Source organism: Pan troglodytes, chromosome 20 (assembly GCF_028858775.2).
Source record: "Pan troglodytes isolate AG18354 chromosome 20, NHGRI_mPanTro3-v2.0_pri, whole genome shotgun sequence".
Taxonomy (NCBI): Eukaryota; Metazoa; Chordata; class Mammalia; order Primates; family Hominidae; genus Pan; species Pan troglodytes.
In genome coordinates, this window is record NC_072418.2 from 57,735,811 (window position 1) to 57,751,501 (window position 15,691).

The 15,691-nt window shown below is 48.6% G+C and overlaps 1 protein-coding gene across 4 annotated transcripts in view; it reads right to left on the bottom strand.

The window, feature by feature from the left end:
* Positions 1 to 919: 919 nt before the first annotated feature.
* Positions 920 to 15,691, bottom strand: part of NLRP7 (NLR family pyrin domain containing 7) — a 37,121-nt gene continuing 22,349 nt past the window's right edge. For 2 of the 4 annotated variants that reach the window (XM_054674190.1, XM_054674189.1), the window contains exons 7-13: positions 15,379 to 15,576; positions 13,593 to 13,763; positions 11,819 to 11,989; positions 10,876 to 11,046; positions 7,789 to 7,956; positions 4,896 to 5,066; positions 920 to 1,279 (exon numbers count right to left, since the gene is read on the bottom strand). In XM_054674190.1, the coding sequence (XP_054530165.1) occupies positions 1,147 to 1,279; positions 4,896 to 5,066; positions 7,789 to 7,956; positions 10,876 to 11,046; positions 11,819 to 11,989; positions 13,593 to 13,763; positions 15,379 to 15,576 (1,183 nt within the window). In that variant the 3' untranslated portion in view covers positions 920 to 1,146. The remainder of the gene's footprint in view (positions 1,280 to 4,895; positions 5,067 to 7,788; positions 7,957 to 10,875; positions 11,047 to 11,818; positions 11,990 to 13,592; positions 13,764 to 15,378; positions 15,577 to 15,691) is intronic. The other 2 variants (XM_054674192.1, XM_054674191.2) reach the window with 1 other exon arrangement.

A 15,691-nucleotide genomic window follows, 5' to 3' on the forward strand; every position in this document is an offset into this window, starting at 1 on the left:
GGTCAGGAGTCCGACAACAGCCTGGCCAACATTGTGAAACCCCGTCTCTAGTAAGAATACAAAAAATTAGCCAGGCATGGTGGCACAGGGCTGTAATTCCAGCTACTCGGAAGGCTGAGGCAGGAGAATCACTTGAACCTGGGAGGCGCAGGTTGCAGTGAGCTGAGATCACACCATTGCACTCCAGCATGGGCGACAAGAGTGAAACTCCGTCTCAAAAAAAAAAGAAAAAGAGAAAGAACAGAGAGACACATACAAAGACAGAGATAGAAACGCCCAGCGACAGAGAGACACACACACAGAAACAGACACAGAGACAGAGAAAGAGAGACAAAAAGACAGACACAGAGAAACAAAGAGAGACACACAGAGACAGAGACAGAGAGAGACACATACACACACACACAGAGAGTAGGAGGCGGCCCGTGGGAGCCAAGCAGAACCCGCGTGAGGCAGGGCCATCTTCTGAATTAAAGGCAACGTGACTGTAAGCTTGTGCTTTGTGAGTAACAGGATAGATTAGAACAGGGCTGGCTGTCCATGGCCCACGAGCTGTTTCTGGGAAGCCTCCGCAGGTGCCAGCCAGGCCCTGTGCTGCTTCCATGTCCAAAGGCACAGCTGAGAGCTGATGAGAGACGCGGGGCCCACAGTACCAAGCATATGAACTATCTGGCCCGTTTGTCAATGGGTGGGTTGATCACATAAGTTATGATCACATAAGTCACAAAGACACACTGATCACATAGATGCACCTGGCAGCCAGTAGACCACGTGGCGCCTGAGTTAGGGAAGAAAAGAAATAGAAGAATCAACCGAATCATCCCTGAACTTCTTAGCAATACTTCCTCCTAGACGAAGCACAGAGTACCATGTTTATTGCAGGTTTGCTCCTGAGCATGTCAATAAACGCAGCTGCAGCGAGAGTGCTCTAACTTTATTATCCCTGTGAGAAAGTACATAGCGTGATGTGAAGGGGGTGCGTGACTCGTGCAGAATCTCCCAAAAACAGTGAGAAAACCAGTGTCAAATCCTACCTCTCGACATAGACTCTAGTGTTAACATGTGACCCTCTGACCTGCATTCATAAGACATCTTAGAGACCCGAATCCCGCTTCCTGTGTAATTCGTAGAGCGATCCCAGGCTGCTCAGCAAAAAAAGTCACAGCACGGAGGTGCCGTTGCCCCGGAAGCATTGCAATCAATAGTCAGCTTGGGATTCTTTTCTTTCACTTCCTCCAACAGCTTCTTGACTTCCAAATTAGTTTCATAGGTCTTCAACCTGGAGGGATCAGAGAACACAAATGTTCCCAGAGCGCCTATAGTTTCATTGTCCCGAGAAATTCATTCTCAACTACCCAGGATGCCTGAATATCTGTTTTCAAACACTCAAAGCAGGAAACGTTTTTGGGATTTTCTGGGGGGACAGGGTCTTGCTCTGTTGCCCAGGCTGGGGTACAGTGGTGCCATCTTGGCTCTCTGCAACCTCCAGCTCCCAAGTTCAAGCAATTCTCATGCCTCAGGCTCCTGAATAACTGTGATTACAGGTGTGCACCACCACGCTTGGCTAAGTTTTGTATTTACAGTAGAGATAGGGTTTCGACATGTTAGCCAGGCTGGTCTCGAACTTCTGGCCTCAAGTGATCCATCGACCTCGGCCTCCCAAAGCCATGGGATTACAGATGTGAGCCACAGCACCCAGCCAGAAAGGTTTTCTAAAAAGAAATTTAGACCCACACAATGGGGATCCTTATAAGTCTAAGAAAAAAGAGATTATGGCCAGGCACGGTGTCTCGCACCTGTAGTCCCAGCGCTTTGGGAGGCCAAGGCAGGCAGATTGCTTGAGCTCCACAGTTCAAGGCCAGCCTGGGCAACACAGTGAAACCCTGTCTCTACCAAAAATAGAAAAAGCCAGGAATGGTGGTGCACGCCTATAGTCCCAGCTACTCGGGAGGCGGAGGCAGGAGGATCACTTGGGCCCACGAGGCGGAGGTTTCAACAAGCTAGAGATTGCCCTACTGCACTCCAGCCTGGTAACAGAGTAAAACATGCCTTTAAAAAATAAATTTAAAAAACAGATAATCAGGCTGGTGCACGGTGACTCACGCCTATAATTCCAGCACTTTGGGAGGCCGAGGCGGGCAGATCACCTGAGGTCAGGAATTCGAGACCAGCCTGGCCAGCATAGTGAAACCCCGTCTCTACTAAAAATACAAAAATTAGCTGGGCATGGTGGCAGACAACTGTAATACCAGCTACTCAGGAGGCTGAGACAGGAGAATCGCTTTGAACCTGGGAGGCAGATGTTGCAGTAAGCCAATATCGCACCACTGTACTGCAGCCCGGGTGCCAGAGCGAGACTCTGCCTCCAAATAAATAAAAAAAAAATAGTGGCAAATCAAACCTTCAGTAGAACTAAGAGAATGCCAGAGTGAACCCCAGGGTTAGTGATAGCAAACTTGGCTCTAACGTGGCTGCAGCATGCAAGCCTGTGTATGTGAACATGAGGGGTGGTGATTGTGGAGACACTGGCTTGCTATGTTGCCCAGGCTGGTCTCAAACTCCTGGCCTCAAACAATCCTCCCACCTTGGCCTCCCAAAGAAGGAACTGAGGAATGAGAAAAGAAATACGCCCAAAACATGACATAAGAGACCACAGGGGGCTAGAGATTTGTCACCAATAGTCCTTGGTGGCATTACAGACCTCGGTCCCACCAACAAGAGAAGCATGACACTATTTAGCTCAAGTTTCATGATATACCCCTAAAACCTTAACCCATTTATGGCAGAGGTTACAATTATTTGAACTGCAGACGTGTGAAAAATTGTACCTTGAGCAGGATATAAATAACTCCCACATGCTTAGCGTTCCAATAATGCAACACTGGGCATCATGAAGCAGTTTACATGCGTATCATCTCTACAACTAAAATAACTCTTGAATAAGACAAGTGGGCTGTGCACAGTGGCTCACGCCTGCAATCCCGGTACTTTTTGAGGCCAAGACAGGAGGATCGTTTGAAGCCAGGAGTTTGAGAACCTCGGCAACATGGCCACACAGTGCCACAGAGCAAAACGTTGTCTCAGAAAAGAAAAGAAAAGAAAAGAAAAAAGAAAAGAGAAAGGCAAGAAGAAACTAAAGGTAGATTACGTTAAAATAAGTCACTGAGGCCGGGCGCAGTGGCTCACGCCTGTAATCTCAGCACTTTGGGAGGCCGAGGCGGGCGGATCACGAAGTCAGGAGATCAAGACCATCCTGGCTAACACAGCGAAACCCCGTCTCTACTAAAAATACAAAAAAATTAGCCGGGCATGGTGGCGGGCGCCTGTAGTCCCAGCTGCTCGGGAGGCTGAGGCAGGAGAATGGCGTGAACCCGGGAGGTGGAGCTTGCAGTGAGCCGAGATCGCACCGCTTCACTCCAGCCTGGGCGACAGAGACTGGAGTCTCTGTCTCAAAAAAAAGACAGATTCAAAAAAAAAGACAGACTCAAAAAAAGACTGTCTCAAAAAAAAGACTCCATCTCAAAAAAAAATAAAAAATACAAATAAGTCATTGAAAAGATATACATGGGTCACAACTAAGGGAGCATCTGTAGGACAATCTTCTGAAAAGCTAAGACCCAGGACAGCTCTGGGAACTACCTATTTTTGGATATAATGATTAGGGGTGTGTGTGTGTGTGTGTGTGTGTGTGTGTGTGTATGCTCATGCACACACATACACACAAGCTTCCAGTCTGTACTCCAGGATGATTTAAACTCTCAGTATGCCTAGGACTAAGTGTTTTGGGGGAAAGTTGGACAATATTCAATTCACAGAGCATTTTAGAAAAGTATCTAATTTTTAAATTATCTCCTAAGCTAGGAGTGTGCTATAGAAAGATGCCTTAAGTTGATCCCTACAAAGAGTACACTCACTCCCAAAAAAACTCTTCTCTGCATGGGAAATTCACCATGTGAAACAGCCATCCCAGGGCCGGGCACAGTGGCTCACACCTGTAATCCCAGCACTTTGAGAGGCTGAGGCAGGTGGATCACCTGAGGTTGGGAGTTTGAGACCAACCTGACCAACATGGTGAAACCCCATCTCTACTAAAAACTACAAAAATTGGCCAGGTGCCGTGGCTCATGCCTGTAATCCCAGCACTTTGGGAGGCCAAGGCGAGAAGATCACCTGAGGTCAGGAGCTCGAGACCAGCCTGGCCAACATGGCGAAACCCCATCTCTACTAAAAATACAAAAATTAGCTGGGTGTGGTGGCGAGCGACTGTAATCCTAGCTACTCAGGAGGCTGAGGCAGGAGAATCACTTGAACCCAGGAGGCAGAGGTTGTACTGAGCCGAGATAGCGCCACTGCACTCCAGCCTGGGCGACAGAGAGAGACTCTGTCTTTAAAAAAAAAAAAAAAAAAAAAAAAAAAAAATTAGCCAGCTGTGGTGGTGTGTACCTGTAATCCCAGCTACTCAGGAGGTTGAGGCAGGAAAATTGCTTCAACCTGTGAGAAGGAGGCTGCAGTGAGTCAAGATCGCGCCACTGCACTCCAGCCTGGGCAACAGAGTGAGACTCCATCCCAAAAAGCAAAAACCAAAAAGGCCGGGTGCAATGGTTCACCTCTGTAATCCCACTTTGGGAGGCCGAGGCAGGTGGCTCACCTGAGGTCAGGAGTTCAAGACTAGCCTGGGCAACATGGTGAAACCCCTCTCTACTAAAAAATTAGCCAGGCGTGGTGGCAGGCATCTGTAATTCCAGCTACTTGAGAGGCCAAGGTGGGAGAATCGCTTGAACCCAGGAGGTGGGGGTTGCAGTGAGCCAAGATCGCACCACTGCACTCCAGCCTGAATGACAGAGCAAGACTCCATCTCAAAAAAACAAAACAAAACAAAACAAAAAAACCCATACCTGAGTGTCTTCAAGGACCCAGTTCTTTGTCTTAGAACCCCAAAGAGCTTAATTATGCCACTCTTCCACAAATGATTCTGGCCCAGGTCCAGAGTTTCAAGCTTCTGATTGCTGAGGAGAGCAGATCCAAGATGCTGACAATAGAAAGGCATGAGGGAGCAGCTCCAGAGGCTGTTGAGGAAGAACATGGAAACCCACGCATTCACTGAGCAGGTAGTGGCTCACGCGTGTAATCCCAACACTTCGGGAGGCCAAGGCGGGTGGATCACTTGAGGCCAGGTGTTCGAGACCAGCCTTGCCAACACGGTCAAACCCCATCTCTACTAAAAATACAAAGATTAGGTAGGGCGTGGGGACAGACACCTGTAGCCCCAGCACCTTGGGAGGCCGAGGAGGGTGGATCACCTGAGGTCAGGAGTTCGAGACCAGCCAGGCCAACATGGCAAAACCCCATCTCTACAAAAAATTAGCCATGCATGGTGGTGTGTGCCTTTAATGCCAGCTACTTGGGAGGCTGAGGCACAAGAATCGCTTCAGCCTGGGAGGCGGAGGTTACAGTGAGCCAAGATCACGCCACTGCACTCCAGCCTGGGCAACAGAATGAGACTCCATCTCACAAATATATAACATAAAATGAAAATACAAAAATTAGCCAGGTATGGTGGAGCCACCTATAATTCCAGGTACTCGAGAGGCAGGAGAATCACCTGAACCAGGAGGCAGAGGTTGTAGTGAGCCAACATATCACCACTGCATTCCAGCTTGGGTGAAAGAGTGAGACTTGGTCTCAAACAAAACAAAACAAAAAAACAAGCAGCATATTTGCTGGGGCTCCAGTAGTGAGGAAATGCAGAGGGGAGTGAGCAGAAGAAATCCTTGTCCTCAGAGTTTTTAGTGACAGCAGACATCTCGATATGTTCTATTGAAGACAATGGATGATGGTATTAAAATAAACAGGGTAGAGGTAAGTCAAACAGAGAGGCATTGATTAGCTAGACTTATGCTGGTCATTTAAGTCCTCTTTTGGAAAGTGATATGAGGCAAGAAACTGAAGGATGGTAGATCATGAACCAGCATGCTAACTGGGGGAGGGAATCTTGTAAATAAGATACTGAGCTAGTGAGAAAGTAGAATGATTTATGGCTCATAACTTACACGAGGATCCCCCATAAGGCCCTGTAGGCCACTGTAAAAGCCTTTGATTTTGTTTTTTTTTTTAAGGCAGAGTTTCACTCTTGTTGCCAAGGCTGGAGTGCAATGGCGTGATCTCGGCTCACTGCAACCTCCGCCTCCTGGGTTCAAGCGATTCTCCTGCCTCAGCCTCCCGAGAATCTAGGATTACAGTCATAGCTGAGATTACAGGAACAAGACACCAGGTAATCCACCCATTTGCATTGAGCTTTTGAGTCTTTGGAAATAAAGGTGTCACGGTCTGGCTTGAGGCTTGAAATGTTCCTCAGGGGGATGGGTTAAGAAACTTCAGGAGGCCAGGAATGGTGGCTCATGCCTGTAATCCCAGCACTTTGGGAGGTTGAGGCAGGTGGATCACTTGAGGTCAGGAGTTTGAGACCAGTCTGGCTAACATGGTGAAACCTGGTCTCTACTAAAAATACAAAAATTAGCTGGGTATGGTGGTGCACGCCTGTAATCCCAACTACTCAGCTCAATCAGGAGAATCGCTTGAACCTTGGAGGCTGAGGTTGCAGTGAGCCAAGATCGCACCACTGCACTCCAGCCTGGGTGACAGAGCGAGACTCTGTCTGAAAAAAGAAAAAAAGTACCCTGTGTTCTAGTGTTTTTTTTCTTTACTCTACAGCAAAGCTAAGTAGTAATGACGTGCAGATTCTCTTTGCATTAGGATTGCAGATTCTAGTTGGAAAATAGGTTGCATCCAAGAGATGCAACTGACAAACTTGGGGGAGAGAAGTGATGAAGAGCTCGCCATTCCATTTGTGGAGACTTTCCATTTTCTGGGGGTGGTATCCCACCTATGGTTCCCTGGGTTTATGAGGTGGGGCAGGCTCACTGCTTCCTGATTACTGGATCCCAGCAGAAGCAGCATGCTGCTGAAGTCCAGGTCACTGGGGGCCATTGTTATCTATATTTCACTTCTCCAGGCCCTCTACCTGACTTTAGAAGTGCCCACCCACATATATTCAGTTTCTGGAGGGGTTTGCTCTTAAAACTGGATCCGAAGTGATACAGTCTGAGATATTGAAAACATAGAAATTGGCCAGGCGTGGTGGCTCACGCCTGTAATCCCAGCACTTTGGAAGGCCAAGGCGGGCAGATCATGAGGTCAGGAGATTGAGACCATCCTGGCTAACACTGTGAAACCCCATCTCTACTAAAAATACAAAAAAAATTAGCCAGGCACGGTGGCGGGCGTCTGTAGTCCCAGCTACTCAGGAGGCTGAGGCAGGAGAATAGCGAGAACCCGGGAGGAAGAGGTTGCAGTGAGCCGAGATCACGCCACTGCACTCCAGCCTGGGCAACTAGAACGAGGCTCCGTCTCAAAACAAAAAAAAAGAAAACATAGAAATTAAGGATTTCCAGATTTCCAAACACTTTAAAAATGAGGCCAGGCATGATGGCTCACGCCTGTAATCCTAGCACACTGGGAGGCTGAGGTGGGAGGATTCCTTGAGCACCAGAATTCAAAACCAGCCCAGGAAAGATGACAAGACCTCATCTCTACAGAAAACAGTTACCTGGCCATGGTAATACATGCCTGTAGAGCCAGCTACTCTGGAGGCTGAGTTGGGAGGCCCGATCAAGCCTGGAAGACCGAAGCCGCAGTGAGCCGTAATCACCCCACTGCACTCCACCCTGGGGGACAGAGCAAGACCCTGTCTCAAAAAAAGAAAGAAAGAAGAAAAAGAAAATCGCCTACCGTAGGTGTTTTAGGTTACAGTTTGGATTCTCTAACGCCTGACAGAGAATCCACAATCCACGAGCTATCTGGTTGACACTCAAGTCCAGGTTTGTGAGGCTGCAGGCTTCTTGGAGCGCCTCTGAGAGATATCTACAGCCAAGCTTGGTTATGCTGCATTGCTGTAACCTACAGGATAATCAAAGGAAGAGAAGCCTGTTATCCCTCTGGCTAACACCCTGTGAAGCAGTTATTTCCAACACTATATACCTTCCACTTATATACTGGAATGCAGTGCTGCACTCTTGGCTCACTGCAACCTCTGCCTCCCAGGTTCAAGCGATTCTTCTGCCTCAGCCTCCCAAGTAGCTGGGATTATAGGTGCCCGCCACCTATATAACCAGACTTGGTGGTGCGCGCCTGTAGTGCCAGCTACTCAGAAGACTGAGGCAGGAGAATCGCTTGAATCCGGGAGGCAGAGGCTGCAGTGAGCTGAGATCGTGCCATGGCACTCCAGCCCGGGCGACAGAGCGAGACTCCGTCTCAAGAAAAAAACAACAACAACAAAAAGTATTTATATAAAACATAGGTGGCAGGTAGGAATTGACCCATGAACTGGAGCTATATACTTCCAGGTGGGCTTGTACATAAAAGCATGCAAATGGACCGGGCACAGTGGCTCATGCCTATAATCACAGCAGTGGGAGGCCAAGACGGGCAGATCATTTGAGGTCAGGAGTTCAAGACCAGTCTGGCCAACATGGTGAAACCCCATCTCTACTAAAAAATACAAAAATTGGGCCAGGCGCGGTGGCTCAAACCTGTAATCTCAGCACTTTGGGAGACCAAGGTGGGTGAATCACGAGATCAGGAGTTCAAGACCAGCCTGGCCAAAGTGGTGAAACCCCATCTTTACTAAATACAAAAATTAGCTGGGCACGATGGCTCACACCTCTAATCTCAGCACTTTGGGAGGCTGAGGCAGACGGATCACCTGAGGTCGGGAGTTCAAGACCAGCCTAAGCAATATGGAGAAACCCATCTCTACTAAAAATACAAAATTAGCCGGGTGTGGTGGCACATGCCTGTAATCCCAGCTACTCAGGAGGCTGAGGCAGGAGAATCTCTTGAACTGGGGAGACGGAGGTTGCAGTGAGCAGAGATTGCACCATTGCACTCCAGCCTGGGCAAGAAGAGCGAAACTCCATCTCAAAAAAAAAAAAAAATTAGCCAGGTGTGGCGGCCCATGCCTGTAATCCTAGCTACTCAGGAGGCTGACGTAGAATTACTTGAACCCAGGAAGCGGAGGTTGCAGTGAGCCAAGATCGCACCACTGCACTCCAGCCTGGTGACAGAGAGAGACTCAGTTTAAAAAAAAAAAAAAAAAATCATCCAAATGGCCTTCTGATTCCATCCATTTCCAGCTCTGCCTGGGACAACAGCTTAGGCTCTGGGTTCAGACCGACCCAGGACAGGATCTGAGCCCTGGGTCACTTATTTTCTGCGTGGTTAGATTATGGAAATTTCACTTTCCCTGTCATTTTATTTCATGTTTAAGTTTTGTCTTTAACTGACACATTCTACGTATATAGGGGTATAGTGTGATGTTTTGGTGCAGGTACACTTCGTATAACGATCGGGTAGGTGACTGTTTGTTTAACAATAGTTATTCTAAGCCAGGCACAGTGGCTCATGCCTGAACGCCAGCACTTTGGGAGGCCGAGGCAGGCAGATCACCTAAGGCCAGGAGTTCAAGACCAGCCTGGCCAACATGGTGAAACCTCATCTCTACTAAAAGTGCAAAAATTAGCCGGGGCATGGTGGAGAGCACCTGTAATCCCAGCTACTTGGGAGGCTGAGGCAGGAGAATCGCTTGAACCTGGGAGGCAGAAGTTGCAGTCAGCCAAGATTACACCACTGCATTCCAGTCTGGGCGACAGAGTGAGACTTCATCCAAAAAAAAAAGAAAAATGAATCTCAGAAATGACCACTAGCTAGAATTTCTGAACAGGAGTATGTCTTCAACCCTATGCAATCTCTTGAATATTTTTCTAACCATAATTTTAATGTGAACAGGTAGCTCACGCTGGGCTTCTTTCCATATAACAAGATTCAGCCAACTATAGTTCGTGGGTCAATTCCAACCTGCCACCTATGTCTTTTATAAATAAGGATTTTTGTTGAGTTTTTTTTGTTTGTTTTTTTCTTGAGACGGAGTCTCACTCTGTCGCCCAGGCTGGAGTGCAGTGGCGCCATCTCAGCTCACTGCAGCCTCTGCCTCCCGGATTCAAGCGATTCTCCTACCTCAGCCTTCTGAGTAGCTGGTACTATAGGCACGCACCACCAAGCCTGGTTAATTTTTGTATTTTTTAGTAGCGACGGGTTTTCACCATGTTGGCCAGGCTGGTCTTGAACCTTAGGTGATCTGCCCACCATTCACCACCTGTTCCCCAATAACCTATGGAAATAAAAGTTTAAAAAAAGGTGCCACTGGCCCTACCACATAACTCAATCTACCTCCAATAGCAGGCAGTACTATGTCATAGGAATTTGAAAGAACACACACAAAGCATCAGATCCGAGAACCAACTACTCACCTCAAATCTTCCTTCATAGCAGGAAGAGGCTCTGCTGACATGTAAATATTAACATGTTTCTACCTGCATCTGCCTGGTTTTTTTTTTTTTTTGTTTCTTTGTTTTTTTGAGAAGGAGTCTTGTTCTGTCGCCCAGGCTGGAGTGCAGTGGTGCACTCAGCTCACTGCAACCTCCGCCTTCCAGGTTCATGCCATTCTCCTGTCTCATCCTCCCAAGTAGCTGGGACTACAGGCATCCGCCACCACACCTGGCTAATTTTTGGTATTTTTAGTACAGACAGGGTTTCACCATGTTAACCAGGATGGTCTCCATCTCCTGACCTCATGATCCACCCGCCTCGGCCTCCCAAAGTGCTGGGATTACAGGCATGAGCCACCACGCCTGGCCTCTGCCTGTTCTTTAATTCTTACCAGGTTTTTAAAAGTTACATTTGAAATGAATTAACAAGTACTTTCATGTCTCTCCTGCTTGAATTCATGTGCACACACACACACACCCAGCAGGGACTTACACCAAGGTCTGCAGTTTACAATCAGGGTAACTCAAGCCTTCACACAGAAACTTCACCCCTGTATCCCCAATGGGGTTCTTGGCCAAGCACAGGTGTGTCAGCTTCTTGCTGACAACCAAGACAGCAGCAAGGTCCTTGCAACTGGCTTCTGTAAGACGACAGTTTTCCAACCTGCAAAAATATGAAACAAATGGTAGAAGGATGAGAACATTTCCACAACTCCAACCTGCTCGGTGATGTCCACATGCTAGGGTACTCAGCTTCAGCCCTTCCTGTTCATCCCCTGCCCTCTGTCCTGTGGGAGTCATCATGGCCACAAAAGAGCAGGAAGGCGAGAAGGCCAAGATGCAGCGGTCCACCTGGAGCCATCACAGGACACAGGTGTTGTTTTTGAGACGGAGTCTCGCTCTGTCGCCCAGGCTGGAGTGCAGTGGCGCGATCTCGGTTCACTGCCAATCTCCGCCTCCCAGGTTTACACCATTCTCCTGACTCAGCCTCCTGAGTAGCTGGGACTACAGGCCCACCTACTGGGTATAAAAAATTATCCACCACACCTGGATAATTTTTTGTATTTTTTAGTAGAGACGGAGTTTTACCATGTTAGCCAGGATGGTCTCGATCTCTTGACCTCGTGATCTCCCCGCCTTGGCCTCCCAACGTGCTGGGATTACAGGCATGAGCCACCGCACCCGGCCTGTTTTTGGTATTTTTAATAGAAACAGGGTTTCACCATGTTGGCCAGGTTGGTCTCGAACTCCTGAACTCAGATGATCCGCCCACCTCTCTGCTGAGATTATAGGCAGGAGCCACCGTGCCGGGCCTGAAGCAGGTGTTTATTTCAGCAAGAGGCACCACGTGGGTGGTGCAGTAAGTCAGGTGTTACCCTTTCTCTTCTATAGCCCCAGAACTAAACCAGAGCTGCCCATGGGAAGAGGAGACTTACGACAACATCTGCAGGAAGTGTTTTGGGCGTGTCATGGTCTTGTACAGCAACATGGCACCCTCATCCAGGAGCACATTGGCTGAGAGACGCAGGTGCTTCAGGGACTGGTTGGCTTTGAGGACATAGAAGAATTCAGCCCACTGCTCCGGGGTGGCACAGTGACCTCCCAACCTGTGAAAAGAGTGGGAAAAGTCATTCTCCTGGGAGGACAGAGTATACCCTATCAGCTTTTTTTTTTTGAGACAGAGTTTCACTCTGTTGCCCAGTCTGGAATGCAAAGGCGTGATCTCACCTCACTGCAGCCTCCGCCTCCCGGGTTCAAGCTATTCTCCTGCCTCAGCCTCCGAAGTAGCTGGGATTACAGCCATTCGCCAATTTTTGTATTTTTAGTAGAGACAGGATTTCACCATGTTGGCCACACTGGTCTTGAACTCCTGACCTCAGGTGATCCACCCACCTTGGCCTCCCGAAGTGCTGGGATTACAGGCGTGAGCCACCGCGCCTGGCCCAGATCAGCTTCTTCTGCTTCACTTCCCAAGACATTATGTCTTTGGTTTATCTCATTCTACTCATGCCTCCAACCCTGGCCTGAATTATTGGAGAGATCTAATGTTGCCTCTGCTTCTTCAAGTATCCCCATGGCCATTAGAGTAACATCCAGCCACATCTCCAAGAGATTGTAATACAATTCTGTGCAATGTTTCACCAAAACGGCCTGTGTGGATGATTTTGTAGGCGGAAAAAAAAATTTTTTTTTTTAGACAGGATCTCGCTCTGTTGCCCAGGCTGGAGTGCAGTGGCATGATCACAGGCCACCACAACCTGTCTCCTGGGCTCAAATGATCCTCCCACCTCAGCATCCACTGTAGCTGGGACTAGAAGGGGCAAGCAAATTGATGCTTAATACTCAAAATAAAAATTTTATCCTGGCCAGGTGCAGTGGTTCATGCCTGTAATCCTAGCACTTTGGGAGGCCGAGGCAGGTGGATCACTTGAGGTCAGGAGTTCGAGACCAGCCTGGCCAACATGGTGAAACCCCCGTCTCTATTAAAAATACAAACATTTGCCAGGCGTGGTGGTGTATGCCTGTAACCCCAGCTACTCGGGAAGCTGAGGCAGGAGAACTGCTTGAACCCAGGAGGCAGAGGTTGCAGTGAACGAGATCGCACCACTGCACTCCAGCCTGGGTGACAAGAATAAAACTGTCTCAAAGAAAAAAAAAAAAAAAGATTCTCATTGAATGCAGAGGAGGTTGCAGGCTCCTTATGAATACCTAACTCCTGATCATCTGAGATTGATGATCCATTCTCCTCAGGCTCCCAAAGTGCGGGGATCATGCACTCCATAGGATCAGGCACCAATGATTAGCTCCTGTGCCTGATCTGAGATTGAACAGTTTCATCCCAAAACTACCCCCAAACCCGTCTGTGGAAAAACTGTCTTGCGCAAAACCGGCCCGCGGTGCAGAAAAGGCTGGGGGCCACTGCTCTCAATCCCAACAATTAGGCAAGGTGCAGTCAGGAACAACATGTCCCTAAAGCTGGAACCCAGCACAGAATTCGGGGTGTTTCTTTCCATCGATAGCTGGTTATGCAACACAGAAGACAAGCTGGCGGGGGAAAGAGGAGAGGCCGACTCCCCACACAGGCCTGTTTGAGGAATACATTCCCTGTCTGGGACGGCATCTGGAGTGGTTACCCTTTTTCCTAGATCCCCCGGCAACGCGGTGCAGTGGACTCCGGGTGCTGGGGAGAGCCGTGACCGTGAGACCCACCTCAGGTACTGCAGGTTGCATTTATGATTTCTGAGCAGGTCACACAGCATCAGCATCATCGTGCGTTCCCACTCGATGTGCCCCGCCAGGGTCAGGTGCGTGAGGGTCTTCTTCCCAATGAAAGCAAGACAGAAGTCCCGGTACGCGGTGTCAGGGGTGACGTTTTTAATCCTAGGGAAAAGCAGAAGAGATTCCACTTGGAGTGATTAATCCTCACATTGTGTGGAGGCATGTATAAACAAAAAGCTGTTTCACATTTAGAAATTATTAGAAGTTCTTGGCCGGGTGCAGTGGCTCGTGTCTGTAACCCCAGCACTTTGGGAGGCTGAGGCAGGAGGATAACCTGAGGTCAGGAGTCTGAGACCAATCTGGGCAACATGGTGAAACTCCATCTCTACAAAAAATAAATTAGCTGGGGCCGAGGCAGGCAGATCGCCTGAGGTCAGGAGTTCGAGACCAGCCTGGCCAACATGGCGAAGCCCCGTCTCTACTAAAAATACAAAAATTAGCTGCACATGGAGGTTCATGCTTGTAGTCCCAGGTATTTGGGAGGCTGAGGTAGGAGAATCACTTGAATCCAGGAGGCAGAGGTTGCAGTGAGCCGAGACCGCGCCACTGCACTCCAGCCTGGGTAACAGAGCAAGACTCCGTCTCAAAAGAAAAAAAAATTTGCTGGGTGTGGTGGCTCATGCCTGTAATCCCAGCACTTTGGGAGGCCGAGGCCGAGGCGGGTGGATCACGAGGTCAGGAGATCAAGACCATCCTGGCTAACACGGTGAAACCCCGTCTCTACTAAAATTACAAAAAACTAGCCGGGCGTGGTGGCAGGCGCCTGTAGTCCCAGCTACTAGGGAGGCTGAGGCAGGAGAATGGCGTGAACCCGGGAGGCAGGGCTTGCAGTGAGCCGAGATTGCAGCACTGCACTCCAGCCTGGGGAACATAGCGAGACTGTCTCAAAAAAAAAAAAAAAAAGTCAAGAAGCAGAGGATCAGGAAAAACAACTAAGGGGTACTAGGCTTAATACTTGGGTGACAAAATAATCTGTACAACAAACTCCTATGACACACAGTTACCTGTGTAACTAACCTGTACTTGTACCTACTTTTTGGTTTGTTTTGGTAACAAAACAAACCAAAAAAAAGATAGCTGGGGCCAGGCATGGTGGCTCATGCCTGTAATCCCAGCACTTTCGAAGACCGAGGCAGGCGCATCACCTTAGGTCAGGAGTTCGAGACAAGCCTAGCCAAGATGGAGAAAATTCCACCTCTACTAAAAACACAAGATTAAGTCATTGCACTCCAGCACCTAGGTGACAGAGTGAAACTCTGTCTCAAAAAAAATAAAAAATAAAAAAGGGGCCAGGTGCAGCGGCTCACGCCTATAATCCCAGCACTTTGGAAGGCCAAGGCAGGCAAATCACCTGAGGTCAGGAGCTCGAGATCAGCCTGGGCAACACGGTGAAAACCTGTCTCTGCTAAAAGTACAAAATTAGCCGGGCAAGGTGGCACATGCCTGTAATCCCAGCTACTCGGGAGGCTGAGGCAGGAGAATTGCTTGAACCTGGGAGGTGGAGGATGCAGCGAGCTGAGATCGCGCCATTGCACTCCAGCCTGGGCAACAAGAGTAAATCTCCGTCTCACCAAAAAAAAAAAAAAAAAAAAAAAGACAGCTGGAAAATCCCCAAATACATGGAGATGAAACAGCACATTTCCAAATTTAAAAAACAAAAGTACAAGAAGCTTAGTCATGGTTCAGGGTCTTCCTTGCAAGATGAGATTCTGCTTACTCCACTTTCTGCAGATGACAGGTGCTACGGGTTACATGGTCACAAAGAATCCGCACAGAAGAGTCGCTCAGGAAGCTTTGTTTCACTTCCAGAAACTTCAGGTTGCTGTTTGAGCTGAAGAGAGAGCAGAAATCCGTCCAGAGGCGAAGAGAGCGAAGATCCTGCCGAGCCCAGGTCGGAATGGTTAGGTAAGTGCACCTGCAGGAGAACACACGTTCCTCTCTTAGGACTAGTACCTGCATGGCGAGATGGGCGTCTGCAAACCACATTTCAATGGCAAAAACCACAATTACTTTTGCACCAACCTAAAACA